We start from the raw sequence: 27,796 nt of genomic DNA on the forward strand, positions 1-27,796 counted from the left end.
CTGGGAGGCAGAGGTTGCAGTAAGCCAAGATCATGCCATTACACTCCAGCCTAGGTGACAAGAGTAAAACTCTATCTCGAGAAGAGAAAAGATTGGCCTGGTGCGGTAGCTCACTCCTGTGATCCCAGCACTTTGGGAGGCTGAGGCAGGTGAATCACCTGAGGTCAGGAGTTTGAGACCAGCCTGGCCGATGTGGTGAAACCCCATCTCTACAAAAAATAAATAAATAAATAAATAATTAGCTGGGCATGGTGGCGCACGCCTGTAGTCCCAGCTACTCAGGAAGCTGAGGCAGGAGAATCGCTTCTGGGAAGCAGAGGTTGCAGTGAGCCGAGATCAAGCCATTACACTCCAGCCTGGGTGACAAGAGTGAAACTCTATGTCCAAAAAAAAAAAAAAAAAAAGAAAAGAAAAGAAAATCACCAGGCTGTCCCTTCTGGGTCACTGGATGTCATCTTCTCCCCCCAGATCATAAAGTATATACATTACAGCTGCCCACAGACCTCATCCCTCCCCTGTCCACCCTCCAGCTACCACTAAGCCTTCATCTGATTAGTTTAAAGAGCACATTCATCTGATTAGTTTGAAGAGCAATAAGGAAAGTTAGTGAAACCAGGAGAAAATGATGATCTCAATTTAGCCACAAACCAAGAATAATGCAGCCAGAATTACTGCCGTCTTCCCGAAGTTACTCTGCCAATGCAATTAAATGCTGGTCTAAAGGTATCGCCTTTTTGACAGGATGAGAGATTATTTCACTCTCCTTGCTAAATCAGTCCAATTTAAAACCACAAATTATGCTAAATGTGATTTAGGGCTTTGTTTTGTGAACGCAAACAATAACCCCATATTCAATTTACAAAACCTCTCCCAGCCTTTTGGTGAGCATGTGAATTTTTCGTTTAAGACTCCATTCAAGCTAGACGAGGAAAAAAATAATAATACACAGCTAATAGTCTCCCTCAATATACGGAATTTTTTTTAACCCCCAGCCATAGTGAAAATCTAAAGAAATTAACATGCAGACCCTTCTGGATGGGATGGTATTCACTCTTTGAACCAATATTTAGAGAATGCTGATTAGGTGCACAGTGCCATACTTTGCACACACAGCATCTCAATACTTGGGAGATAAAATAGGAAAGCATGTTATTTAAAGAAAGTAAGTTACAAAAGACAGGGTATCAAAGTCAATCAACTGAAACAGGCCTAGTGCTTGGAAAATAAACTACTCCCAACCAAACTCTCGGAAAAAATAACCAGTTAGCAATATGAATTGTGCTATGACTAAATCCTATATATACGTGGCGGGAACAATTTTAGCTATTCCAAAAAGGCCACTGCAATATTTTACCAGTCAAAATATTCTACTGGAATTTTCTAGATATCTACAGGATGCATGAGCAAGAAGCATTTTAAAAGCTAACTGTGCACATCAGTATATTTCTTACATCTTTGAAATGATCCTTTTTCATCAATCTGTCCAGCTTTTGATCTATGACCCCAGCTGACCTATGACACCAAAGGAACTAAAGAGCAACGTGGTCCCTGACCCTACAGTGCTGTGTGTGCCCTCACTCAACTCATAACCTCTCTGGGCCTCTGTAAAATAAGAAGGCTGGATTATGACCATTTCCAAGGTCTCTTCCACCTCATTTTAACATTCCAGGATTCTAAAAGGAGATGGATTATGAAAATCAATGATATGGCTTTAAATAATTCAACAAATGGGGCTCTCTATTAGGAAGCTTAGTCATGTAGAACTTCGCTTCTGACAGAGAATTGAGTATCATTTTCTGCCTAGCCAAAGATGGCTGCTTTAATTTTGAGACTTCAGTTGCTAGGTTTGCGGGAACAGTCCCAAAGGACTCAGATATCCCCTGGCTCCTCAATGTCCCATTTCGCTCTAGCCACAGGATCACAGGACTGCTGGGGACGCTCTCATCCCAGAGCCTCTGCTGGTGTTTTGGAAAGGTGACAAGGATGTGGTCACATCACCCCAGAGACAAATCTCAAAGTTTCTTCTGGACTTTGCAGCAGCAGTTCCGCCTAACACACCCGGCATGACCTTCTTTCCTTCAGGTCCTCCTAAACTGAAGAAACTGAATGTGATTCAAGAGTTTTGTCCATCTGATGTGCCAGCCCAGACTTGGCAATTCAGCACTCCCATCTCCCCCAGCAGTTTCTGGAAGGTTCCACAAGCAGCCCAAAGTGCCTGAAGGGTTCATTAACTTCTCTTTGGCCGGAAGCACCTCCACTTTGCTGGACAGGCTGGAGAAACCAAAGTCCATCTGCGTGAAATACTGACACAGCCCCTTCCTGAGCAACAGCTTTACTCCTAAAAGGACATGTATCTACGGCCATCGGTAATATCTGCAACAGGCAGGAGCCAGCCGGTACTGCACCATCGATGCACATTCACAAAATCAACTATCAATCAGCTCAAGAATAGGCTTCCCCCAACTGGCCAGCAGCCTGCAAACTGTCTCCCCTCCATAGGAAGAATCAAAATCACCTGTTGTAACAATCGCAGTTTCAATTCTGTCGAATAGAGTAAGGAAGATTCTGTTCTATGATCTAAAATTAATAATTCCACAACCAACAACTCAAAGCATTTTAGGAGTTTATACAATAATAATTAGCAGGGTATGTTCTGGGCTGGGCTTTCTGATGGACAGCCACTAGTTATATGCAGCTGTTTGAATTTAAATCTAGATTAATCAAAATTAAATAAAATGATGAATGCTACTGTTGGTCACAGCAGCCCCATTTCAAGAGCTTGACAGCCACATGTGGTGACTAGTGGCTCCACTACTGCATGGCAGGGATACTGACCGTTTCCATCACCGCAGAATGTTTTATTACACAGCCCTACCCGATGGCAGTGGGTCTCAAACCACAGAGACGTCAGAATCACCAGATGGCTTGCTAAAACACAGATGGAGGGGTATCCCGGAGTTTCTGATTTAGCAGGTTTGGGGTAAAGTCTGAGACTCTGAATTTCCAACAACTTCCTGGGGGATGCCGATGTTGCTGGTCTGGGAACCCTCTTTTGGCTCAGAAAACTTTTAATTCATTGGCAGCATCACGATTATCAATCCAACACATATGTCCCTTACCCCATGCGATAATGCGATGAGTATAATAATCAATCTGATCGAAATAAAGATGCCTCTTGAGCCTGGGGAATTGATGACACGTGAAACAAATGATACTCTAGGTAGCTTAACACGTTCAACATGGATGCTACAGTCAAACCCTTTCTAGTCAGCTTCTGCTTCCCCACACAGGATTTTATGGTAAGATCACTGTTGCTTAAGACGGACAACTTTCCAGAGGAGAAAAGCCTTGAATTCCCTAGCACACTGAATTAAGTCACTCAGTGGCAAATTCATCATGACCAAGGGTAGTCATACAAAGAGATGTCACCTGCTCTACCGCTCGGCTTCAAAACACTGAACCCTAATGGCAGGATGCTGGGTGGTAGTGACTGTACAGACAGATCGGCTTGGCTGCAGCTGATATGGGGGCTTTTTGAGCAAAAGCATCTTGGGGCCCTTGAGGCAAAAAAAAATCGAAGCTGTAAGCAGCGACAGACTCTGAGAGCAGCAGGCACCACGCAAAAAACATAAGGACAGGAGCTCTGCCTGGGTGCAGCCCACGGGAGGGTCAGGGGGTCACACTTTGGTCTTTAGAGCCATATGGTTACCAGTGACAGCCAGGTCCTCTTCAGCTCCAGAAGGGCAGCACTAGACCCTGCACCATGCTAACACACACCCACGGCTGCCAGGAAGCCAGAAGCTGCTCCAAACACATGGCGCTTTCCCTCCGCAGCATAGGCATGAAATCTGGAGGTGACCTCCACCCACCATCTCCACCAAACTTCTGGGGAGTTGGGGGCTGCACTACACCCAACTGTTTTTGCAGAAGCACCAAAGGATGTTTTTAGAGCTGGTGATTCCTGAGCTAGGGCTGGCCCAGGGCATGAAAGCCAGAGGACCCAGACTCTTTGAAACACGTGAACTGATAGCTCAACCTCTGCCTCCAGTGATGGATTGTGAATTACAGCAAGGGGATGAAGAGGAGGACTTAAGGCAGGTACTTCGTGGGAGGCAACTGCTCACAGCCAGGGCCAGGACAGCAGGTGGCATTGTGGCATGTCGGCCCTTGTGCTGCAATGGAGGCAACGCTACTGTCTCGTGCCCATTTCCAGGAAGCAAAAGTGCCACCAATCCTCAGGCCAAAGAGTCCCCAAAGAAACTACATAGAATGAGTCACAGCAAAATGAAACTGAGTAGTATTGCTTCTAAAAACCTGACATATTGCTATTTAAAAAAAAAAAAAAAAAAAGGAAGTTTTTGTCTGTTGTCATAACAAATGAAAATGCCTGGGCAGATGTTCACAATGTCATATATTTCTGCAGCTTTTTTTATAAAGCATAGAAGGACAGAGGATGGCAAAGGATATTAAAATTAGCTTGTTATTTAGATAACTTAGTATGTTACATTACTACAACCAAGTCACTAGAAAAATTACTCAAAACATGAGAATAGGTGAAAATGAGTGAGGTTCTTCATTACATATACGGGGGGGGGGGGGGCAGATAGACCATTTATGAGAAAATGGTGAAAGCAAACATTTCCTTGCCCCAGCATATGATGAATATGACACTGAAAAACAAGCATCCCCCTTTGGCCTGAATGAAGTAAAGGAAGAAAAAATCAAATTAGCAGAAACTAGATGAAATATGACGTGGGGCATCCGTGGTCAAAGTAAAAGCACAGCCTTTTTAATCTCTAGCTGTAATAACTGGAGAACATGAGTCCATTCATACCACAGAGGTGGTGTCTAGACTAATTACATACATGCCGATTCTTTCAGCAAATCATAGTTCTCAATGCCATTTTAATGATTATACATAAAGAAGAATCTTCTCACTCTCATGTAGGAATAATTACACTCTTCAGCACTTTATATGCCAAAAAAAAAAGGTCATTTGCAGTTATAGTGATTAATTACCTTTGTTTTCTGGCCAAAAACACAAGGTGGATAATAATGAACTAATTACATATTACCATAAGAGTCTGATGTTCAAAAGCATACTAATGATAACTGTCTTCACAGATTTTATGGGATTTCCCCCAAAGCAGCTATTAAAGCAGTGAATTACAGTAGTTCCAGGTTATTTAAAAACATAAAGTTTATGAAACAGTAAAACAAATTCTCATTTAAAAGGTTCTACATGTTCCTCAAGGTAAACATAAAATAGTATCTAAGCATCTACCCCAAGAAAGGCCAACATCCTCCAATTATTAGCTTTATAAATAACAATGGTAATGTACTTTTGGTTAATAAACAACAAGTATTACTGGGGACCTGTGCCCCAAGAGCACACGCTCACTCTATGCTATCATGAGCCGCCTCAGGATTCTATAGCCTAAGTCATTTTAGTAAACAAAAATATCCCCTGGCTTAACTCACCGCAACACAATGGTCCTACTCTTTCAGCAGCAATGTGAAAAATCAATTACGTGAAAATTAGAGGAAAAAAGGCATAAGCAAGTGATAAGGTCGATTTTAGAGGATAAAGCCAAACATGCAAAAATGTATGTTCCTGAGCTATAAAAAGTATGTATGCATAACCAAACAAATTTCCTAAAAAGCTGACAAGTATGGATTTCTTCTCCTCTGAGGATATAAAAATTAGTTAATGCCTGAATCTTGTGTTAACTCCCAAAGCATCTTCAGGAGGACGTATGAACTCTGAAATCTTGCAGGAACACCACTTCTAAATTGCACTACAATTCTGATGTGCGACCCCTCCAGCAAAGCCATACATCAATAAAGAGCTTTAATTGGGGAGCTGGGAGGGAGAAGCAGCACTGAGAGGAAAGGAAATGGCATTCAGTGGCCTGGGGAGGAAGTGACATCCAGCGAAGGGTAAGAAAAGGAAGGGTAGGAAAAATGCCTAGAAAATTCCAAAACACTGGAAAGAGAGAGGAGTAGAATATGAAGAAAAAAAAAAAAAAAAAAAACTTCATCCATCAATGGAAAAGAGCAGGCTCAGTGTTATAAAAGGACTGATCTAGGCTCTTTTATATGAGTACATGCCTTTACTATGTATAATATATATGGATGTATATCTACACATAAGCCTCGATTATTAACATTACAAGGTAGATAGTCAGCAAGTCACATTCTATCTTGCACTCTTTTACATGCACACAGAAAAAGCACGTTTTGTCATTAGTTTCTGTCTTATTTCACAATTAAGAATTAATCTAGGCTGGGTGCAGTGGCTCACACCTGTAATCCCAGCACTTTGAGAGGCCGAGGTGGGTGGATTGCTCGAGCCCAGGAGTTTCAGACCAGCCTGGGCAACAGGGCGAAACCCCACCTCTACAAAAAAATTAGCTTTGCATGGTGGTGCATGCCTGCAGTCCTAGCTACTCCAGAGGCTGAGGTGGGAAGATCACTTGAGCCTGGAGGTTAAGGCTGCAGTGAGCTGAGATTGCACCACTGCACTCCAACCTGGGCAACAACGTGAGACCCTGTCTCAAAAAAAAGAAAAAAAAAAAGAAAAGGAATTAATCCATCAAATCCATCAAGAGGCCACAAGTGGACTGCTTCTCTTCCTACCAGACCTTATGTTTAGGGTCACTGCATGAAGAGGGCAGGAAGGGGAGGAAAAGGAAGAGGCCCAGGGCTAGGAAAATCCACCAAATCCACATGGGAGCTTTGATCATTCCCTTCGAAATAACCCAACTATGGCTTTTAACCTTAGGAATTCTCCTGTTCTTTGATTGGAAGGAGTAAGGATCCAGAGCCACAGGAACGCTTCGTCCATGGAGCTCCTACACTGACCTAACGGGACGTCAAGTGCACACACAGATCACTTGCAGAGGCAGCAGGGGACACGGCGGAGCAGCCACTTGGAAGCTGTACAGAAAGCTCTGTCGCCTCCTCATTCTGGTCACTTAACCACTTTACACCTGCCTCCTCCACGTGATACAGAGTGGGGGTTCAACAAATTCACTCTTTCCTCTTTCACTTCCTGCTGAAGTTATTATATAGGTGTTGTTCTTGATGGTCCCACAGGCTGTGGGGTGCCTTGTATTTCTTTCCACACAGTGCTGGTTCAGTTGGATGAAAAGGAGGGCTTCACAGAGAAAGATGAGCATTCATCTCAACTTTCTGAAGGATAAGCCAAATTCAGAGAAAGGGGTAGGAACATCAGTCTTTTTAAAAAAATCAGGTGACTAGAACAAAGAATAGATAGGCAGGGGAAAAAAGCTAAAGAACCAGCAAGAAATTAGACAAAAGAGGGTTCAGACTGAAAACAGCAAAACGCAAGGTCAATGAGTTTGTTACTGGTTATCAATTGTATTTGAGTGGTTTTGGTCTATGAGGCTGACTGATGAACAGAAAGAAAAATGGAAATGGGAAAGGTATTCCGTTAAAAAAAAAAAAAAAAAAACTGCATATGCCCCTATGCCCACACACGTTCTGTTCAACCCTGGGAGCTACAGGATTGCAAATTCTTATTTAACAAAATGTAAATTTAAGCAGATTAATAAGATGGCACTTATCAATGTTTTTTAAAAAGTCATCAAGAATGAGTTCTGTGATGCATTAAAAATCATCTAAAGTTTTATACAAATCTCCAAGGAGCATCTCCTTTAAGAAATAGCATCATTAGGCCAAGGCAGGCAGATTGCTTGAGGCCAGGAGTTCAAGACCAGCCTGGCCAACATGGTGAAACCCGTCTCTACTAAAAACAAAAACTAGCTGGGCATGGCCATGCACACCTGTAGTCCCAGCTACTAGGGAGGCTGAGGCAGAAGAATCGCTTGAACTCGGGAGATGGAGGTTGCAGTGAGCCGAAATCACGCCACCGCATTCCAACCTGGGTGACAGAGTGAGATCCTGTCTCAAACAAACAAACAAAAAAATAGCATCCCTATGTCCACACTGCATGCAAACATACTAGTGTTATCTTCATCCGATTCCGGAGTTTCTAAATCTGAGCTGCATGGACCTCTAAAGAATTCATGGATGAACACAATGGGATCCACAAGCCTCTGCTGGAATTACAACCATCACGTGCACTTCTCTACGGATCAGGGTTGTAGTTTTCACTCTATTATTTAAAAAGATCAGTGACTTAAGAAAAGGTAAGAAGGCTGGGCACAGGGGCTCACAGTGGCCTGTATTTCTGGTACTTTTGGAGGCCAAGGCAGGAGAACCACTTGAGCCCAGGAGTTTGAGTCCAGCCTGTGCAAATTAGCCAGGCGTGGTGGTGCACATCTATCTAGGAGGCTTGCTTGAGCCCAGGAGTTTCAGGTTACAGTGAGCTAGGATTGTGCCACTGTACTCCAACCTGGGTGATAAAAACACTATCTCTAAAAAATAAAAACATAAAAAAAGAGAAGAGATGCTCTACAAGAATGTATGTACCTAAGTATTGCACCTCTTAGTATATCTCCTCTATCATTCTGCACACATACTCACATGTACACACACATCAAGTGATACAGGAGAGAGGGCATCAACTGAAAAGGTATGTATAATATTTTGCTATTAAATCAATTCTGTTTGATAGACATTCTATCATCAATAGCAATAGAAACCTTTTTCAGGATCAGCCCTGCACATGGGCTAATTATGAGTTGGAAAGTGACAGGCTTACACTCCCCCGTCTTATTTTCTCCACAGCCTGCCACCGTTCTGAAGTTCTCACGATTGGGGTGGTTCCATTTAAAAATATATTGTGGAGGAATTAGCACGTTAGCTGGCTTCTGCTTAGCACAAAACAGGACCTCTAGAAAAAGGATTCTAGAACAGGTACATTTTGGTTGGTGGGGCTGACAACAAAAGGAATGGGGGTGGGGGGTGGCCACAGTCTACAAGCTGAGGACAGATAAGATGCCACCGGCAGGACACGTCTTCGACTTCATTCGCTGGCCTTGGCTGCACTGGTTCTGGGTTCCTGGGTCAACAGACCCTCCCATAGCATGATCTCAGGTGCTCACTCACTACAGCCAAAAAATAGCAACACATGCCCAACTGCCAGTGCTTTTTTATGGTAACCTGACTACCGGTACCATCAGATAGATATTGTTTAATTAATAGCTGTTAGACTCAAAGATACTATGCATATTTTTTTAACTCTCATCTTTTAATGATGGCAGAGAAGCAAACTGATAAATGTGCAGTAATTTAAAAAAATAAGTTATTGATCAAAGCCTCTGTATTATAAACACATTTACACTCTGTTAAAATGCGAACAGCAAGTTGTTTTGATATTGTCACAAGATAAATTCATGACACAGAGACCATTTATTTTACATATTCCCCCCTCATGGTTTAATTTCATACAAGCCATGCACAAGAACTTTTGCATAAAGCATGACAAATAATCTATGAAGGAGGGAATAACTACAGACTTAAGAACAGCAAGGTCTGAGAAGAGTGGTGAAGGTCGTCCTCAGGAATTCAGACAGTTAATTCTTCTCAATCATCCCAGCAATCTATTATGTCTGCATAAAAAGGTTTCAATGTATTATGCTTTTTAAAAACTGCTAAATTTTCTTCATTATAATTGGATCTACAAATTTTAAGAATGCAGTATTTTCATGTGAAATATGCTGCTTAATTTGTTTATAATATGACTTATGGGAGATAATCAATATATACATCTGCATAAAATTTAAAAGTATTAAGTTCTATGTACTTAGGATATTATCTTTGATAAATAAATTATTGAAACCACCAAAGAAGGTATCTTAGTATTTCTTGTTTGTTATAATTCTAAATTCATACATAAGCTATAACTAATAGGAAATAGTGTATATTAAAAAAAAAAAACCACATTTTGCCATAAAACTTAGGTTTACTACCTGCCTGGCCATTTCCGATGCATTAAATGATGAGATATGGTCACAGTGAAGACCTGAAATTGTAGGCAAAACTGCCAATACCTCAGGAAAAGGTTTTACATGGCAGTTAAAAGTATAAAACTAAACAATTACATTCAGAGACCCACACTTTTGAAAAGTTTTACATAAATGTCGGCTCCTCAATGTTTGCACAGAGCAAAAAGATATCCTTGGTTATTTCTTGCACAAAATGACGAATGTCTAATCCTCAACACACATGGGTCGCAAAATTAAAAAAAAAAAAAAAAACTACTGTCATATTTAAGCCCACCATTCCTTGGCTCTATGATTGTAAAGATGAGATGGCCATCATTTACTGGACATAAGGTCATGTTTTCATTTATTTTTTATTTTTTTTTTTGAGATAGGGTCTTGCCCTGTCACCCAGGCTGGAGTGCAGTAGTAGCTTGCAATGTTTACGTGTGGGTTTTGCTGTTGGAATAAAATTATTTTTAAAACTTAAGGAAAACTTCACTTAAAAATGTAATGCCCAGAGCTTGTTTTATCACTGCTACAGAATGCAATTCATTTCCTGTTGTACATTCATTTCATATTCTCCCCAACACAATGGAATTGAGCAGTATACGAATCAGCATAAATATGCACAAAATACACATTTTCCTGATTTTTACAGTTATTTTTGAATTAAAATCTGGTTACATAAATACTTCAAACTTTCTTCCACAGATTAAAAAAAAAAATCTCAAATATGCCCAATACAAAATACTATGGAAAGCAGTATAATTCTTTCAACGTAAGGATATTGGAGGAAGAGAAATGTTTCTAATTTGAGAAAGTAGCCATAATAAACACTAAAAAATGATATGTGAAACTGAATATTTTCATGGTAGGAGAACAAAAAACACAGCATACCTCCTTCTATAAGGATTTACCTTAAATGTGGTAAAAACTGCACTGTGTAAGCAGCAATAGCAACATGCCCTGTGGTGCCGGGCCGGAGAGCCTGCACAAAATTTATTCTCACAACAAAGTTGGTTTCTAATCTTTAGGTACAAAACCTGGAGGAGACATATGTGTCTCAACAGTGACCTCTAGTGGACAAGTCTTAAAATGGTTGTCCCCAAAAGAAACTCCTTTTTAAAAACAAAAAACAAGTAGGAAAGCATTTACAAAGCTCACACTTCCAAAACACCATAAAACCTAGGGATTGGATTAAGGAGAAGACTAAAAAAGACTCAGCTGACAGTGGCTTCAAAGGGAGGGTAACCACAGAGGCCAGGGGCAGGAAGGAAAAGCAAAGAAACACAGGAAGATGACCTTCGGCATTATTGCTGCCTTCCCACGCATCTGAGTGGTCATGATAACAGCTTCCCTGGCTGCGAGTCCTTTGTGTGCCTGAGTAACACATCACAGCCCATCATTCCTTGGCTGTATGATTGTAAAGATGAGATGGCCATCATTTATTGGACATAAGGTCATATACCTTTTTTTTTTTTTTTTTTTTTTTTTGAGATAGGGTCTTGCCCTGTCACCCAGGCTGGAGTGCAGTAGTACAATCACAGCTCACTGCAGCCTCAAACTCCTGGGTTGAAGTGATCCTCGCACTACAGCCTCCACAGTAGCTGAGATGCCTGGCTCATGTTTTTTTTAAGAGATGGGGTCTTGCTATGTTGCCCAGGCTGAAGGTCATGTATCTTTAGAGCATCACGCTCTACCATGTTTGAAATGAGCACACAACGAGTAAGAAACAGAAGTCTGTGGCAGCCACATCTACTCAAGTCCCTATACCAGTTAATCCCAAAGAAACCATCTGATCCCAATGTTCCCCACTTTCTCTCCAGCCAGCAGTTTCCTCTCTGCCCTTCCCTGTCATTCACATACCTCCTGGGAGCAATGAACACTCGGTTTATACAGGTAATTACTGCGAAGCCACTAAGGGCCCAGTCACAGGCATTCAGGAAGAATATGAAATGATCCCTGCTTCCACAAAAGCTGACCATCTATTTGGAGAGAGAAAAAAAACACAAAGGAAGAGAAGGACAGGGAATGCCATGCTGGAGTTAAAGAGTCTACATGCAAGAGAGTTTGGGGAGGAAAGGCTACAGATGGGCCAGACCAGCCAGGGGGCCCCCAGGGGAGGATGGGGAGAGGCTGGTAGAGAGGAGGAGGGAGGAGGAGAGGCAGGCAGGAGTAGATCCTGGGCCCAGAGGCATGGCTACGGGGGGACAGAAGATGATCCATCTTCCTAGAGCAGCAAATGAAGAGGAGAGGCTGGCATGGGATGTGGGGCAGATTAGGGCAGTTTCTGAAAGGCAAAGAGGGACAGTGAGTGCATGAGAGTGAGCCAGCCTTCTGCCAGGTGCGTACTGCATCACAGGCAGGTGCTCAAAGAAAGCACTGTTTCCGAAAGGATCTTTAATCTGAAACTCTTCCCATTGGGCCAGGATGGCTTTGCATTCTGACTTTGCCAATGACTTTGTTGCATTCAAAGTCAGTACCTGCCCATTCACAGCAAAAAGGCAGAAGAAAAAAATTCACTTGCAACTATTCTTCCCATCTCCTTAAACACATCATGCATATATACATATCTAGGAAAGTTGCTACAGACAGATTAAGTCCCCCGCTGACTTCAAAAACCCATCAACGCTGCCCCAAGCTCCCAGGTTTAAACTCAAATAGTGTCACCATAATAGTCTTGGAGCATTAACAGCAATTAGCTTGACAATACATAAATATTTTTATGAACTGCAGTATCTAAAATTTCAGGAATTTCTGCTCCCAGATTCTTGAGGAATTTCAGAATCACAGATCCCACTTTCAGCTTCCTCGTCGCCTCACTTTTACTGCCCTGGGTGGACATGTCAAGGCCAAAACCACTGGCAAGAAAAGGCAAGTCAACCACGTGCCACACTGTTTCAATAACCCTGTAGATCTTAAGTCAGTGGAGTCAACAGTGTCCCCAAATCAATGTCCCAGTTTGAGTAAACCATTCATTCCTTCCATGAGTACATAAGTGGAAATGTCAGAGAACGGTGTAATTGGCATACTAAGAGAAAAACATGAATACTTTTGCAAGATAAAAGCAGTGCCGGGTGAGGGGGTGGGGGAGTTATCTTTTGAGTCCCTGTGGTTTTAATGTGGCGTTGTCAGCTGGTCCCTATTAAAAACAACAGAAAGTGAAAGACACTGATTACCATAAAAAGTGACAGCAGGGTGTGCCTAGCCACTTACATTTAATGCATATTTATATTTCCATCAAATGGACATATTTACTATAAACACTTGAAAAACTATAGCAAAGTCATTCATTTAAATGCCAGAAAAATAGTAAAGGATGCTAATTTGACCTTACTGAAACAGATCGGGTGTCAGTGACACTACTCAGGATGGCTTGAAACAGAATTTACCAAGACTATTAATTAGAGTTTACTGGATTAGGTCAAGAGTGTCTCAAATGGAGTGAAGAAAAGGAAAAAAAAAAAAAAAACTGGCAAGGCAGAAATATAAAGTTTGGATTCTTTCACAGTCAGTCTCCTGAATGGCCAACACAATGTAACTCCACATATAAATATGCCCCTCTAAATTAACCTAATATTATAATGCCTGGAGGAAGAAACTGATCCATTGACTCCTGAGATTTCTATCTTTGTGAAGATGTAAAAAGAAATAAACTACAGTGATCTGAAAGATGTTTTTAAAGAAGAGATCAATGAATGATATAATAGAAATAAAGGTTTTGCTTTCTTCCTGTTGGAGACAGGGTCTACCTCTGTCGCCCAGGCTGCAGAGCAGGGTCGTCATCATGGCTCACTGCAACCTCGACCTACTGGGCTCAGCCTCTTGAGTAGCTGGGACCACAAGTGCTGGACCCACTATGTCCAGCTAATTTTTTGATTTTTGGTAGAGATGGGGGCCTCAGTATGCTGCCTTGGCTCGTCTCAAACTCCTAGGCTCAAGCAATCCTCCTACCTCAGCCTTCCTAAGTGCTGGGATTACAGGCATCGGTCACTGATCCTGGCCAGTTTTGCTTTCTTGTGTAAATTGGTTTGCACAAGATAAGCAAAACAAGATATCATTGTTGTAACAATGGTAAGCTTAGCAATTTCTTAATTGCTAAGTAAAGTATTTCTTAATACTTTACTAAACTACACAACAGATCATATCAGTTATTACTGCTCACAAATCTTGGGGGATTTAGGAATCATGTGGTCCACGCTTCAAAACAAACCATGAATCCATTCTGAACTGAGAATCGGGTCTCTGTGGACCACGGGACCATTTCCCAGAAAAACAATGGAACCGGCAATAAATTACCTGTTACAACAATGACCACACATGACTTGTAGGTCTCACTTTTGGCTTCTGTGGCCACCACTACTTAAGTGTGACAACTGTGCCGTCACTCTGCCTTGGCCTTACAAATATATGCTTTGGCTAACAACGACTAATCCACTTGTTTCTTGCACATGAGGGGACCCTGCTGCCACTCTTAATTCTCAATAATCAACAGCTCTGTGACATCGCTTCAAGCTGTATATAATGCACATACACACATAAATTCGTGACACAAATCCCTCAACATGACATTCTGCTCAATTTTACTGGACTCGGAAAGCTCCTTCACAAATTCTTGCCACATGATTAGAAAATCATTCAAGTCTGCAAGAAAAATGGCAAGCAAAAAGAACTGACAGTCATTAGGAATGGGAAAGGAGCGTGGGTCCCTGTCATTAAAATCTTTAAAGCCACAGCTCTACGAAGAAAATGGCACATCATGCAAACAAGATAGTCATATAAAAATAGGCATTCATCCTACTGTATGCTAAGCAGATACGTCTACTGTGGGGCTCTATGGATGCCCAGCAGAATTTTTCTTTTGGGGAAGCCAGACTCAAAAATTTGAAAAATGCAGATGTAAAGGTATATCATGTATACAATTTTGCATCTTTTCCTCCATCAAGCAGGGACGGAAAGTGTATTGAACAGTTAAAACTTTTCCTTTTGAGGAGGAAATATAAATGAAAACAAAGAACTCATTCTAATAATTTCAAGTTTTCAATGCTTTCAAGTAAGTTTTGCTCATGAAATGCTCACCAATGGTCTGGCAGTTCAGGTCAGCATAGCATTTACTATCTCTGAATGGAACCACTTCCAGAGCAACAATGTCATTTTTTTTCTCTTTGGTTTATAAACATGATAAGAAAGAATCTTCAGGCCAGGCGCCACGGGTCATGCCTGTAATCCCAGCACTTTGGGAGGCCAAGGCAGGAGGATCGCTTGAGCCCAGGAGTTCAAGACCAACCTGGGTAACACGGCAAGACCCTGTCTCAAAAAAAAGAAAAGAATCTTCAAAGTAGAGCTAACTACAAAAGGACAAAATACAGGATGACAATATTCTCATCTTAGTGTCACCAAAGTAAACTAAGGTTTCTGCAAATAATCATTCGTCATTAGTTTCTCTCAAGGAAACAGTAACAGACTCAGCAGTGCCATAGGATTACCTAAATGTCAGAAACTGTAACAAATGAGAAACATCACTTACTTGTTAGCTTGTTATGGCTGAGGACCAGTTGTGTGATATGGGATAAGGTAACTAAAAAGAAAAAAAAAAAAGTCAGTCAGTAAATGTATCACTGTATCCGGATTCTACCTGTACTCCTACAAAGCAAACGGCAAAGTTATTTTCACAGGTTGAAGCATTATCGCTCACCAAAATAGAAGCTAGGATTCATGTAACACGATCTATTCAATGTTAAACCAAAGGAAGAAAAGGCATGCAACTAACCGTGCAATTAGCTTAGCAAGTTAGAGCTAATCAGATTAATGTCACAGAATCCAACATGACGAGGGCCAGTTAGCTCTGCGTGGCGCCCCGGCCTGCTTGCCCAGCCATTAGTGATCCATTTCAATTATCTGTGCCAGTCAGAAAGAACAGCCAAGGGGGCAGAGGTGCACAGGGGCCTTACCTTGTGCCAAAAAATTTTAATTATTATTATTTTTGAAGCCACTTCATCCAAACAGAAACTTTATCTAGCAGAAGGCCGCCAGTGTTATTGCTTCAGCTATGTTCCGTGCCCATCCAGAAATTCTCCTCCATGCTATCAGATGATCAGAGTTGAAACCCTTCACAATTTCTTCTAAACATATTTTGGTTGACATTTCAAAGCACTGATTTGAAATGCAGATTGCTCTCTGGCTTCAAACATTATCATGGTGGTTTAATCTGCTCAGTAAGATTAGGTTTGCTTAAAGGATGGTTTTTCTAACTATAAATAAAGAAAATATATACAGAGCCACAAAAGTAAAAGAGAGAAATGATCTCCCCTCTACTCTGGGGTCTAAAACTTTACTGCATGTGTCGGCATTTACACACATATGCATATACACGTGTGTGTGTGTGTATGTGTGTGTGTGTGTATGTGTAAATTTTTCCAATTTTTTTTTTTTTTTTGAGACAGGGTCTCAATCTGTTGCCCAGGTTGGAGTACAGTGGCACAATGTCAGCTCACTGTAACCTCCGCCTCCCAGGTTCAAATGATTCTCCTGCCTCAGCCTCCCGTGTAGCTGAGATCACAGGTGCATGCCACCATGCCCGGCTAATTTTGTATTTTTTGTAGAGATGTGGTTCTCGTTATTTTGCCCAGGGTGGTCTCAAACTCCTGGGCTCAAGTAATTCTCCCACCTTAGCCTCCCAAAGTGCTGGGATTACAGGCATCAGCCACTGTGTCCAGCCTCCAATATTATTTCTTTAAGAACTTTCTGTTAATGCAGTAGAGGTTTTTCCTTAAACGGATAAGACAAAAATTTTTCTCAGGAAGGGTCTCGATGTTGGGGCTCAGCACGCTTTGAAGAAAATATGCATCACTTCTACTGACCACAACTTTTGCTTTTTTTTTTTTTTTTTTGAGACTGAGTCTCACTCTGTCGCCAGTTTGGAATACAGCCGCGCAATCTCAGCTCACTGCAATTTCCGCCTCCCAAGTTCAAGCGATTCTCCTGCCTCAGCCTCCACAGTAGCTAGGACTACAGGTGCGTGCCACCAAGCCCAGCTAATTTGTGTATTTTTAGTACAGATGGGGTTTCACCATGTTAGCCAGGATGGTATCCATCTCTTGACCTCATGATCCGCCCACCTTGGCCTCCCAAAGTGCTGGGATTACAGGCGTGGGCCACCGAGTCCGGCCGCATGTTTTTTTTTTTTGTTTTTTGTTTTTTCAAACCATTGCAAACTTATAGAGAAGTTCAAAATGCAATACAAAAACCTGTTTTCCCAGCTTGAACCACTGAGATTAAGCTGCTGGCCTGATGCCCCATAAAGTCTATGGTATATCTCCTACAAGCAAAAATGTACATAACCACAATACAACCATTAAAACAGTTAACCCAGTACATGAGGACCATCTAATCCTAGCCCCCCATTCAAGTTTCTCCAAATGTCCCAATCATTTATTTTAGGGAAGAAATAGGATCTGGTTGAGAATTCACGCTGCAGGTAGCTGTCAGGTCTTTGTCGTCTCCTCTAAGCTGAGAATTTCTCTTTCCTTGACTTTCGTGACCTTGGCAGTTGTGAAGATTGCAGGGGCAATTGTTTTGTATTATGTCCCTCCATGTAGAATTTTTTTTTTTTTAACATGACCTTGCTCTGTTGCCCAAGCTGGGGTGCAGTGGTGCAATTACAGCTCATTGCAGCCTCAGCGTCCCAGGCTCAAGCAATCCCCCCACCTCAGCCTCCCAAGCAACTGAGACCACAGGCTCACAGCACCATGCTTGCTTGATTTAAATGTTTTTTTGTTTTTTTGTTTTTAGAAATGGGTTCTCACTCTGTTGCCCAGGCTGGAGATTTGTCATTTGTTGATTCTTGATTCATTCATCTGTATTAGTCCATTCTCGCATTGCTATAAAGAAACACCTGAGACTGAGTAATTTATAAGAAAAGAAGTTTATATGGCTTATGGTTCTGCAGGCTGTACAGGAAGCATAGAAGCATCTGATTCTGGGGAGACCTCAGGGAACTTACGGTGGAAGGCAAAGCTGGAGCAGGCATCTTCACATGGGGTATTAGCCTGTTCTCACACTGCTAGTAAAGACATACCCGAAACTGAGACTGCGTAATTTATAAAGGAAAGAGGTTTAATGGACTCCATATGGCTGGGAAGCCTCACAATCATGGCAGAAGGCAAAGAGGAAGCAAAGGCACATCTTACATGGCAGCAAGTAAGAGAGCGTATGCAGGGGAACTCCCCTTCATAAAACCATTCGATCTCGTGAGACTTATTCACTATAACAAGAACAGCATGGGAAAGCCCCACCCCCATGATTCAGTTACCTACCAGGTCCCTCCCATGACATGTAGGAATTATGGGAGCTATAATTCAAGATGAGATTTGGATGGAGACACAGCCAAAGCATATCACATGGCCAGGGCAGGAGGAAGTGGGGGGTTGGGAGGAGGTACCACACACTCTTAAACAACTAGATCTCATGAGAACTCTATCACTATACAGTACAAAGGTGGTGTGATGGTTAATACTGAGTGTCAATTTGATTGGATTAAAAGATGCAAAGTATTGATCCTAGGTGTTTCTGTGAGGGTGTTGCCAAAGGAGATTAACATTTGAGTCAGTGGGCTGGGAAAGGCAGACCCACCCTTAATTTTGGGTGGGCACCATCTAATCAGCTGCCAGCATGGCCAGGATATAAAGCAGGTAGAAAAAGGCTAAACTGGCTTAGCCTCTGAAAAGGCTAAACTGGCTTAGTCTCCCAGCCTACATCTTTCTCCTGTGCTGGATGCTCGCTGTCCTCGAATGTTGGACTCCAAGTTCTTCACCTTTGGAACTTGGACTGGTTTTCGTTGCTTCTCAGCTTGCAGATGGCCTGTTGCAGGACCTTGTGATCGTGTGAGTTAATACTACTTAGTAAACTCACTCTCTCTCTCTCTTTCTATATATATATACATATATACATATATATACACATATATACATATATATATACATATATACATATATATACACATATATACATATATATATACATATATACATATATATATATATAAAATATTAGTTCTTTCCCTCTAGAGAACCCTAATACAGGAGGGATGTTGCTAATCCATTCATGAGAACTTTGCCCCCGTGATCCAGTCACCTCCCACCAGGCCCCACCTCCAACACTGGGGATTACAATTCCACATGACATTTGGTGGGGACACAGATCCAAACCATATCAGCATCTTTGGCAGGGATATCGCAGAAACACTGTGCTCTTGTCATGGCACCCTACCTAGGACACACGACTTCCATTTATCCCATTGATAAGGATCTTCACTTTGATCGCGGAAGTCTGCCTGGCCTCTCCATTGTCAATGTCTTGTTTTCCCCTCTTGTAATTAGTAAATTTGGGAAAAGGAGGAAGGGTACTTTGACACAATGTCAATGTCCTGTTCCTCACCAAACTCTAAACTTATTGTGTCTTTTGATCCCCAATCAGGGCAACTTCCCCACGCCCCCACAATTGGGATATCTGGCAATGTCTGCAGACATTTTGGATTGTAACAACTGTGGCCACTAGAAAATCTAAAATTTCGTTGGTGACTGGCATTCTCTGTCTGCTGGATGGCACTAATGTAAAGCACTGGTGTAGTGGGTGGAAGCCAGGGATGCTGACACACATCCTACATCACGCAAGGCAGCCCAACCCATGACAAAGAACTGTCCACTCCAAAAGGTCAACAGCATTGGTGCTGGGAGATCATGGTTTATTTAGTTATACTTGTATGGCTTTGCAGCTTGCTATTTTTGCTGATGGGTTATAATCTATCATTATTATTTACAGTGATGGTTAAATTGCCCCTGATTTGGCCAGTATGAGTACATCCAAGCTGGCTTATTAGTCCTTTCGACACACGCCCTCATTCTTGCAGCACTTTCTTGCCTTCTGACACAAGATATTCAGGTTCATCTTGTATTTTTTCTGCCACAGTCCTGGAATCAGCCATCTATCCCATGATCTCTGGTTCCCTCATTCTTGCAGCACTTTCTTGCCTTCTGACACAAGATATTCAGGTTCATCTTGTATTTTTTCTGCCACAGTCCTGGAATCAGCCATTTATCCCATGATCTCTGGTTCCTTTTTGTGGGAAATAATATTTATAAGCCAAAATTCAGGCACTAGATGTGCTCATTACTTCGGGGTAGGGGGAAGTTAGGTACCCTCGGCCCCTCTCAGTGGTCAGAGCTAGGGAATAACACACTCCTAACACCTGTACTGATTTCACTGTCTACTTCTATTTTTAAACACCCTACGTTCACCCCAATCTACTCAATTCCAATACATCTCAGGGCTCATTCTAGTTTTCTCCCTGCCCGTATTTGTAATTCTCTCCTCTAACGACGAGAACTCCGCTTCCTTGGCCTTTAAACCGTTTACTTATTTAATAAATGCCCCTATATAGAGCTACATAAAATGGTTATCTTACAGTGAAACCGGGACAGCTCTGTGCTCATCTGCAAGGACACCTGGAAGTTTGGTACTGATTCTTAATCAAGATAAGGAGGAGTGGGCCAGCCTAAAGTTAAAAACGCCCCTGGTGGTCCCCAGAGCCAGCTTGCTTGACCATTCAGGGAGGTGCGGATCGGATCGATGCCTTACACCTGGACACAGGGCCTGGGTTGGCTTGGTGACTGGCCAAGCACAGAAGACAGTGCTTGATGTTTCTGCCCAGGCTCTCCTGACACCAAGATTCCTTGGACACGTGTTGATGGTTCATAATCTGGAGACAAAATGTGCCCTTTGGAGCCACAACAGTGAGTCTCTTGGGTCACTGATGCTGGCTTGTGCTTTCTTCCTACAGCTGAACCACCTCCTGTGCTTTTATTAAGTCTTCACGTGAGCAGGTGCTGTGGAATCTTGCGAGCCCTTTCAATTATCCAACACGTGTTCCACTATGTAGAGCAACCAATCTCCCCATCACCCCTTCCTCCTCACTCTGCCCTGATACTAAACTCCATGCCAGGCCACCTCCACCAGGACGCCCTCCTCACTCTGCCTGGGCCCCGACTTGCCCAACCCGCACGGCTGCTCTCTTCACCAAGGCGCCAATGCTCCCCCGCAGGCCACCCCTGAACGCCTCTGTTTTCCTGTCCCACTGATATGGTTAGGCTGCGTCCTTGCCCAAATCTCACCTTGAATTTTAATAATCCCCACATGTCAAGGGCGGGGCCAGATGGAGATAACTGAATCATGGGGGGTGGTTTCCCCATACTGTTCGCGCGACAGTAAATAAGTCTCACAGGATCTGATGGTTATATAAATGGGAGTTCCCCTGCACACGCTCTCTTACCTGCCCCCATGTAAGATGTCCCTTTGCTCTTCCTTCATCTCCTGCCATCATTGTGAGGCCTCTCCAGCCATGTGGAAATGTGAGTCCATTAAACCTCTCTCTTTATAAATTACACAGTCTTGGTATGTCTTTATTAGCAGTGTGAAAACAAACTAATACACCCAGTTAATGGCTTTAGGACTGAATTGTTACAGAATGGGACAGAAAGAGGCCAAGGGGAAGAAGAAAAGCATTTTTGTGGCTTTTAAACAGAATCCTGATAGTGGTTTCCCACATCATGGTTAAGATTTTATATGCTGCAGAAATCTCACACATTTTTATTTCTTTGAGTTCAGATTTTTCTGTCCACCAGACAAAGCACTGCTCTATCCCTGAGATGTATAGTCTGACATGAAAAAAATCTCCCCAGAAATCCCTGATAACAAACAAGATTATTAAATAGATTCATAGATGTATCAGTTAAGACTATGCTCAGCTTCATGTAAGAGCAAACCACACTCAACAGGAGTTACACAAAACAGGAGTTTCTCTCATAGGCAGTCCAGAGGCCCCTGGTTTCCCGTTACCAAGCCATCCCCTATGCATGGCTCCCACCTTGCTAGGGACTACACATTTGAAAATTTTCCCCAAAAAATTCATATACGGAAGCCCGAATCCCCAGTGTATGGTATTGGGAGGCGGGGCCTTTGGGAGGTGATTAGGTCATGAGGGTGGAGCCCTCATGAATGAGGTTAGTGCCTTCATAAGAGGAGACATGCGAGACACGATCTCTTTCTCCACTGGGTGAGGATACAAGAAGGTGGCCTTCCACAAACCAGTAAGACAGCCCTCACCAGACACAATGCATCCGTCAGTACCTTGATCTTGCATTTTCCAGGCTTCAAAACCACGAATAAAAAACTTCTGTTGTTTAAGTAACCCAGTCTATAGTATTTTTGTTATAACGGCCAGAGCTGACTAAAACACACCTCAAGGTCCAAGACAACAGCCTGAGGTCAGCCATCACATCTACATTCCTCTCAGGAAAAAGGAAACGATAAAGAAGGCTTCCTCCTTCAGGACACTTCCAAGAAGTTGTACAAGGTATTTCCACTTACAAGCAATTAATCAAAATTCAGTAACACAGTGATGCCTAGCTACAAGGCTGGCTTCTGGGTGACCACGTGCCAGCTAAAAATTAGGGGTTTTATTACCAAGAAAGATGGGTGAGCTGCAACTGGCAGACAATTAGCAGTGTCTCACACCTGCAGACCATCCATCTGAGAGTCACTGAAGTCAAAAGAAAACTGAAGGTACTCCCATCTTCCCTTAATTTCTCCGAAAATAGCACAAGCAACTAATTAGCAAGGAAAAAAAAATGTTGCTCTTCTCAAAAAAGTGCAAAGTTCACAAGCTCAGGTTCACGAGGACAGATTTAATGAGGGAAAACTGGTTCTTTTCAGTCATTTCATCATGTCCTTTCAACAAACACTTAGCAGGAGAGAAACTAAAAAAGTTTAAAAGTTGTGTTTTCTTTTCTTTTTCTTTAATGGAGAAGAGAAATTCAGTAGTTGCTTCACCCGATCACACCACTAGAATGTATTTTTCTTTCTCACTCTTGCCACAGGGCCACATGCTAAAGTAGGTAAGAGGAAGAAAAACAAAAGCAGAAAAGAAAAAGTTAATAAAAGATCTTTGAGAAAAATATTTAGGGCAACAAAGGACTCCAGGTCGGGTCTGCAGGGAAGGCAGTTAAGCTGAAAGAATCAACAGACCCCCACAAAGCCCAGACAGGCAAAGACCAAGTGGAGACAGACGTATTTATACAACCAGTCACTCCTTTCCACTCGGGAATGGTGAGTTCACTGTGAGTCTTGTATGGAAACTGCGCTGTTAGAAAAGAAGGGAGAAAAGGTCTACCAAAATAGAATGGGTTATTTAAAAGTACAAAAGCTGCCCCCGTTGAACATGTCGGGAAAATGGGAGCAGGCTGTACCACTGACCCGCTACTGGTGCCTTGCTGACCGTAATCACACCTAGTAGATTTTCTGCTGTGTTGATAACATCCTCTAATGCTCCTGCTAACCAGACACCGTTCAGAATGAGCTCCCCCAAAGCAGTGAGAACAAAGTGTTATTAAAATTCCTAAAGCAATATTCAACCATGCTTTGCCCGGGCATTTTCAGAGTAGAATACATTTCAAAATTCAACTCAGTAACTAAGAAAACGTGTTGACGTGCACAGTTAAATACTACAGTGCCTTGGTTATCATTCTACTCTAGCCTCTTTAGGAATGTTATTTAGGTGAACGTTGGATCTGGCCAAAATGAACAGAGGGAAGCAAAATCAATGGGAGGGAAGCATTTGTGGGGTGTGGGGGCAGGGTGAGGTTGCTGGCACTGTCCCTGTGATTTATGATTTTTTTATTCTTGAGCCAGGAAGGGAATCAGCAGGAAAATGCTCAAAAGGAACTAGTTGGTTCAATAATTTCAAAAGAAAGACAATCAAGGACTCACGCAGGCACTTATTGACTGGATATTTACTGATCACACTCAGAGCGCCGGCCGTCTCTACCTTGGAGATTCTCATAGAGGCAGCATCGACCACACATCCTGATTAGCCTGGAATGGTCTTGGATTATACCAGCTGTCCCTCTAAAAAATGTCCTGGTTTGGAGGATAAGCTACACGACCACCCAACTTACGGAACAGAGAATATGGACCAACCACCTAACACGCTAGGTATAAAAGAATCATGGACACTGAGAGGTGGATTTAGAAAGACAATGGCAGTTCAGAAAGAGATGTTACTTATCGTAGGATGACAAACTGAGAAATGCTTTAGGGTAGAGAGTACACCATGCACCCAGGGGACCTACACAACTCATGGGTGATGGAGTCAATCCCAGGCTTATCTGAGCACAGAGATGAAAAACACGGAAGGCATATGATAGGGTCTGGCTCTGTGTCCCCTCCTAAATTTCATGTTGAATTGTAATCGTTTGTGTTGAGGGAGGGACCTGGTGGGAAGTGACTGGATCATGGGGGTGGATTCCCCCTTGCTTTTCTCATGATGGTGAGTGAGTTCTCACCAGATCTGGTTGTTTGAAAGTGTGTTAGCACCTCCCTATTTGTTCTCTCTTTCTCCTGCTCCCATCACGAAGACGTCATTTCTTCCCCTTCGCCTTCCACCATGATTATAAGTTTTCTGAAGCCTCCCAGCCATGCTTCCAGGTACAGCCTGTGGAACTGTGAGCCAATTAAACCTCTTTTCTTCAGAAACTACCCAGCCTCAAGTAGTTCTTTATAGCAGTGTGAGAACATACTAATACAGGATATAACATGGAAGGAGTGGTCAGTATTTGAATGGAGTAAATTCAGAAAAATCAAAGAACTAGCTGGAGTGCAGTGGCATGATCTTGGCTCACTGTAACCTCCACCTCCCAGGTTCAAGCAATTCTCGTGCCGCAGCCTCCTGAGTAGCTGGGGTTACAAGCATGCACCACCATACCCAGCTAATTTTTCTATGTTTAGTAGAGACGGGGTTTCACCATGTTGGCCAGACTGGTCTCGAACTCCTGACCTCAGGTGATTCACCTGACTTGGCCTCCCAAAGTGCTGTGATTACAGGCGTCAGCCACCTGTCAAAAAAAATAAAAATAAAAAATAAAAAAACTGGGCAGATGTGGTGGCTCATGCCTGTAATCCCAGCACTTTCGGACGCCGAGGTGGGCAGACTGCCTGAGCTCAGGAGTTCAGGATTTCAGGACATAGTGAAATCCCGTCTCTACTGAAGTACAAAAAATTAGTCGGGCATGGTGGTGCATACCTGTAGTCCCAGCTACTCGGGAGGCTGAGGCAGAAGAATTGCTTGAAACCAGGAGGCGGAAGTTGCAGTGACCGACATCACACCACTGCACTCCAGCCTGGGCGACAGAGCGAGACTCCGTCTCAAAAAAACAAACAAACAAAAAAAAAGAAAAATCGAAAAACTAAAACTCCTAGAGAAAGTATCATTATGTCTAGATAACTCATGGAAGCAGGTATCAGTATTTGAAATAGGTCCCGCTTTTTCCTCTTCTTCAGGATAAAGTAGACAATATAAGGAAGGAAAAATAAGCAGGATATAATCCACAGCCCTGTAAGATGACATTACAGACTCGTTCCCAAGGTGGCCCAACTTATCACAAAGATGTGGAACTCTGGAACTTGTCTCCATAGTTTTCAATCTGGCAAATTAGGAAGCAAATGATTCCTTTAGTAGCACTTCAGAGATGGGAAAAAGTTCTAGTGTCACAGAATGGCACTTACATCCAGACAGATGAGGGCGAACAAAGCCAGGATGAGACACGGGAAATGAGGCCTGAAAACACACAAAATGATATGGAACTTGGAAGTTTCTAAGATCTTCTCATGGGTGAGCATTGGCCATCTTGGACTCTAAATGAAAGGTTCTGTAACGTTGGTCATAAAAACTAGACTGCAATCACCAGTTCAGCTCACAGACTGTGCATTCCGAATGAAAGCCACTAAAAAGGCCTTTGCTATCTGCAAAGGATTCATCACTTTTTTGTTTGTTTTGAAACAGAGTCTCACTGTCACAGACTGGAGTGCAGTGGCACAGTCTCGGCTCACTACAACCTCCGCCTCCCGAGTTCAAATGATTCTCCTGCCTCGGCCTCCCGAGTAGCTGAGACTACAGGCACGCACCACCACAAATGGCTAATTTTTGTATTTTTAATAGAGACGGGGTTTCATTATGTCGGCCAAGCTGGTCTCGAACTCCCGACCTTGTGATCCACCCGCCTCAGCCTCCCAAAGTGCTGGGATTACAGGTATGAGCCACTGCGCCCGGCCAGGGCTTTTTCACACCTCTTGTGGTTTCAAATGTAACATGCTGGAAGAACCACCATACCTTCTAGAATATTCAAAGGAGTCTGCCTTGTTTTAGCACTGCAGGCTGCACTATTCCAATTCTGCAAGATTCTACAAGTTGCACCGTAGACAGAACCCTCGGCAGTTGTGCACAGAGACAGCCACGTTAATGCAAATCATCCCAGAGTTCTAGACCACAAAGAATTAACTGGATCTTAACATACAGCACGGTGTAAATGGCTTTTCCATTTTGGTTCCCTGGTGGACTAGAAACAGCCACAGCTTTAAATAACCCTCATCAGAGGCTCCACAGGAATGTGGAAGCTGGCCAAATGTCAGCACCGGGCAGCAATGCTGACCAACTTGAGCTCTGCATCTCCGTGATGCTGCTTAAAACGCCTGCCCATGTCGCATGGCTGAAGTTATTTCACCCCTGGTAGTACGACACAGATTCTGATCTACTTACGTATGCAGGTTCTGACAATGTATTAAAATGAAGACAGACAATAAAATGTTTGATATCAATAAATAATAAAAATATCATATTCACCAACACACCCAGAATCATAAAAAGCTTTCTTCTGAATTTTGTTCATAAGGTAAAACTTTTAAAATATCACTGTGGGATGAAAGCTTTTCCTTATTTCACAACTAATTAGTGTGCAGTGTTACTGAAACTCTTCAGTAGTAAGTTTTCAAAACACTTGAAATTTTGAATACTTGACTGAATTCTACTATTTATAGATAAAAGGTCTATCAATCACAATTAAGTCCTCTCTCAATCAATGACAAAACAATTGAACATAAATGACAACTGAAAAAAAAAGATGGCCCCTGTTTCTACACATAATAGCAGCAAATTCACCTATCTTGAGAACCCCCCATGAGCTGGTCACTAATTGGGGTCTATGAGTCCATCAGGACATTAAGGAGAAAGAAGACAGACAGACCCAAGACACTGGTATTTAAATTATGGAGCCCACATCATTCCTGTCCAAACACATAGTTTTTGCTCCAGGAAAAAATACACAGAAAAACTATTTCTGAAGATGCCTGAGAGAATTAAAGAGAAAAATATAGTAAGCCACCTAAGATATGCAGTCACTGGATGGTATTAACAAAACTTGGTGAGCTACAGCTACTCTGCAAGCCACTGTACTTCTTTGGTGGGACAGGGATAGAATATGAGTGAGATGCAGCTGCTGCCCTCAATGAGCTTCCTCTGCAATAAGGAGATGAAATAAAACACTAGGATACAATACAGAAAGTGATGGTGAATGTTATTTGTCAACTTGACTGGGCTACGAGATACCCAGATAGCTGGTAAAATGTTCTTTTCCAGGGTCTGTGAGGGTGTTTCCAGAAGAGATTAGCATTTGAATCAGGGGACTGAGTAAAGAAGACCTACCCTTGCCAATGCAGGTGAGCAATAACCAATTCATTGAGCGCCTCAATAGAATAAGAAGGCAGAGGAAGGGAGAATTCATGAAGATCCATCTTCTCCCGCCCTCAGACATTAGAGTTCCTGGTTCCTGGGCCTTCAGATTCTGGGACTTGCATCACTGACACGCACCCCTCCTATGACTCTCTCCAGCCTTTGGCCTTGCACTAAATTACATTACCAACTGTCCAGGTTCTCCAGCTTGCAGACAGCACATCATGTGACTTCTTAGCCTCCATAATCACCTGGGCCAATTTCCGTA

The 27,796-nt window shown here is 42.6% G+C and overlaps 1 protein-coding gene across 1 annotated transcript in view; it reads right to left on the minus strand.

Moving 5' to 3' along the window:
• The window catches only part of RSU1 (Ras suppressor protein 1), a 227,357-nt gene that overhangs the window by 176,166 nt on the left and 23,395 nt on the right, over window positions 1-27,796 (minus strand). Inside the window, exon 3 of the mRNA XM_001151460.8 lies at window positions 15,442-15,492. Within this exon, the coding sequence (XP_001151460.4) occupies window positions 15,442-15,492 (51 nt within the window). The remainder of the gene's footprint in view (window positions 1-15,441; window positions 15,493-27,796) is intronic.

Source organism: Pan troglodytes, chromosome 8 (assembly GCF_028858775.2).
Source record: "Pan troglodytes isolate AG18354 chromosome 8, NHGRI_mPanTro3-v2.0_pri, whole genome shotgun sequence".
NCBI classification, from domain to species: Eukaryota; Metazoa; Chordata; class Mammalia; order Primates; family Hominidae; genus Pan; species Pan troglodytes.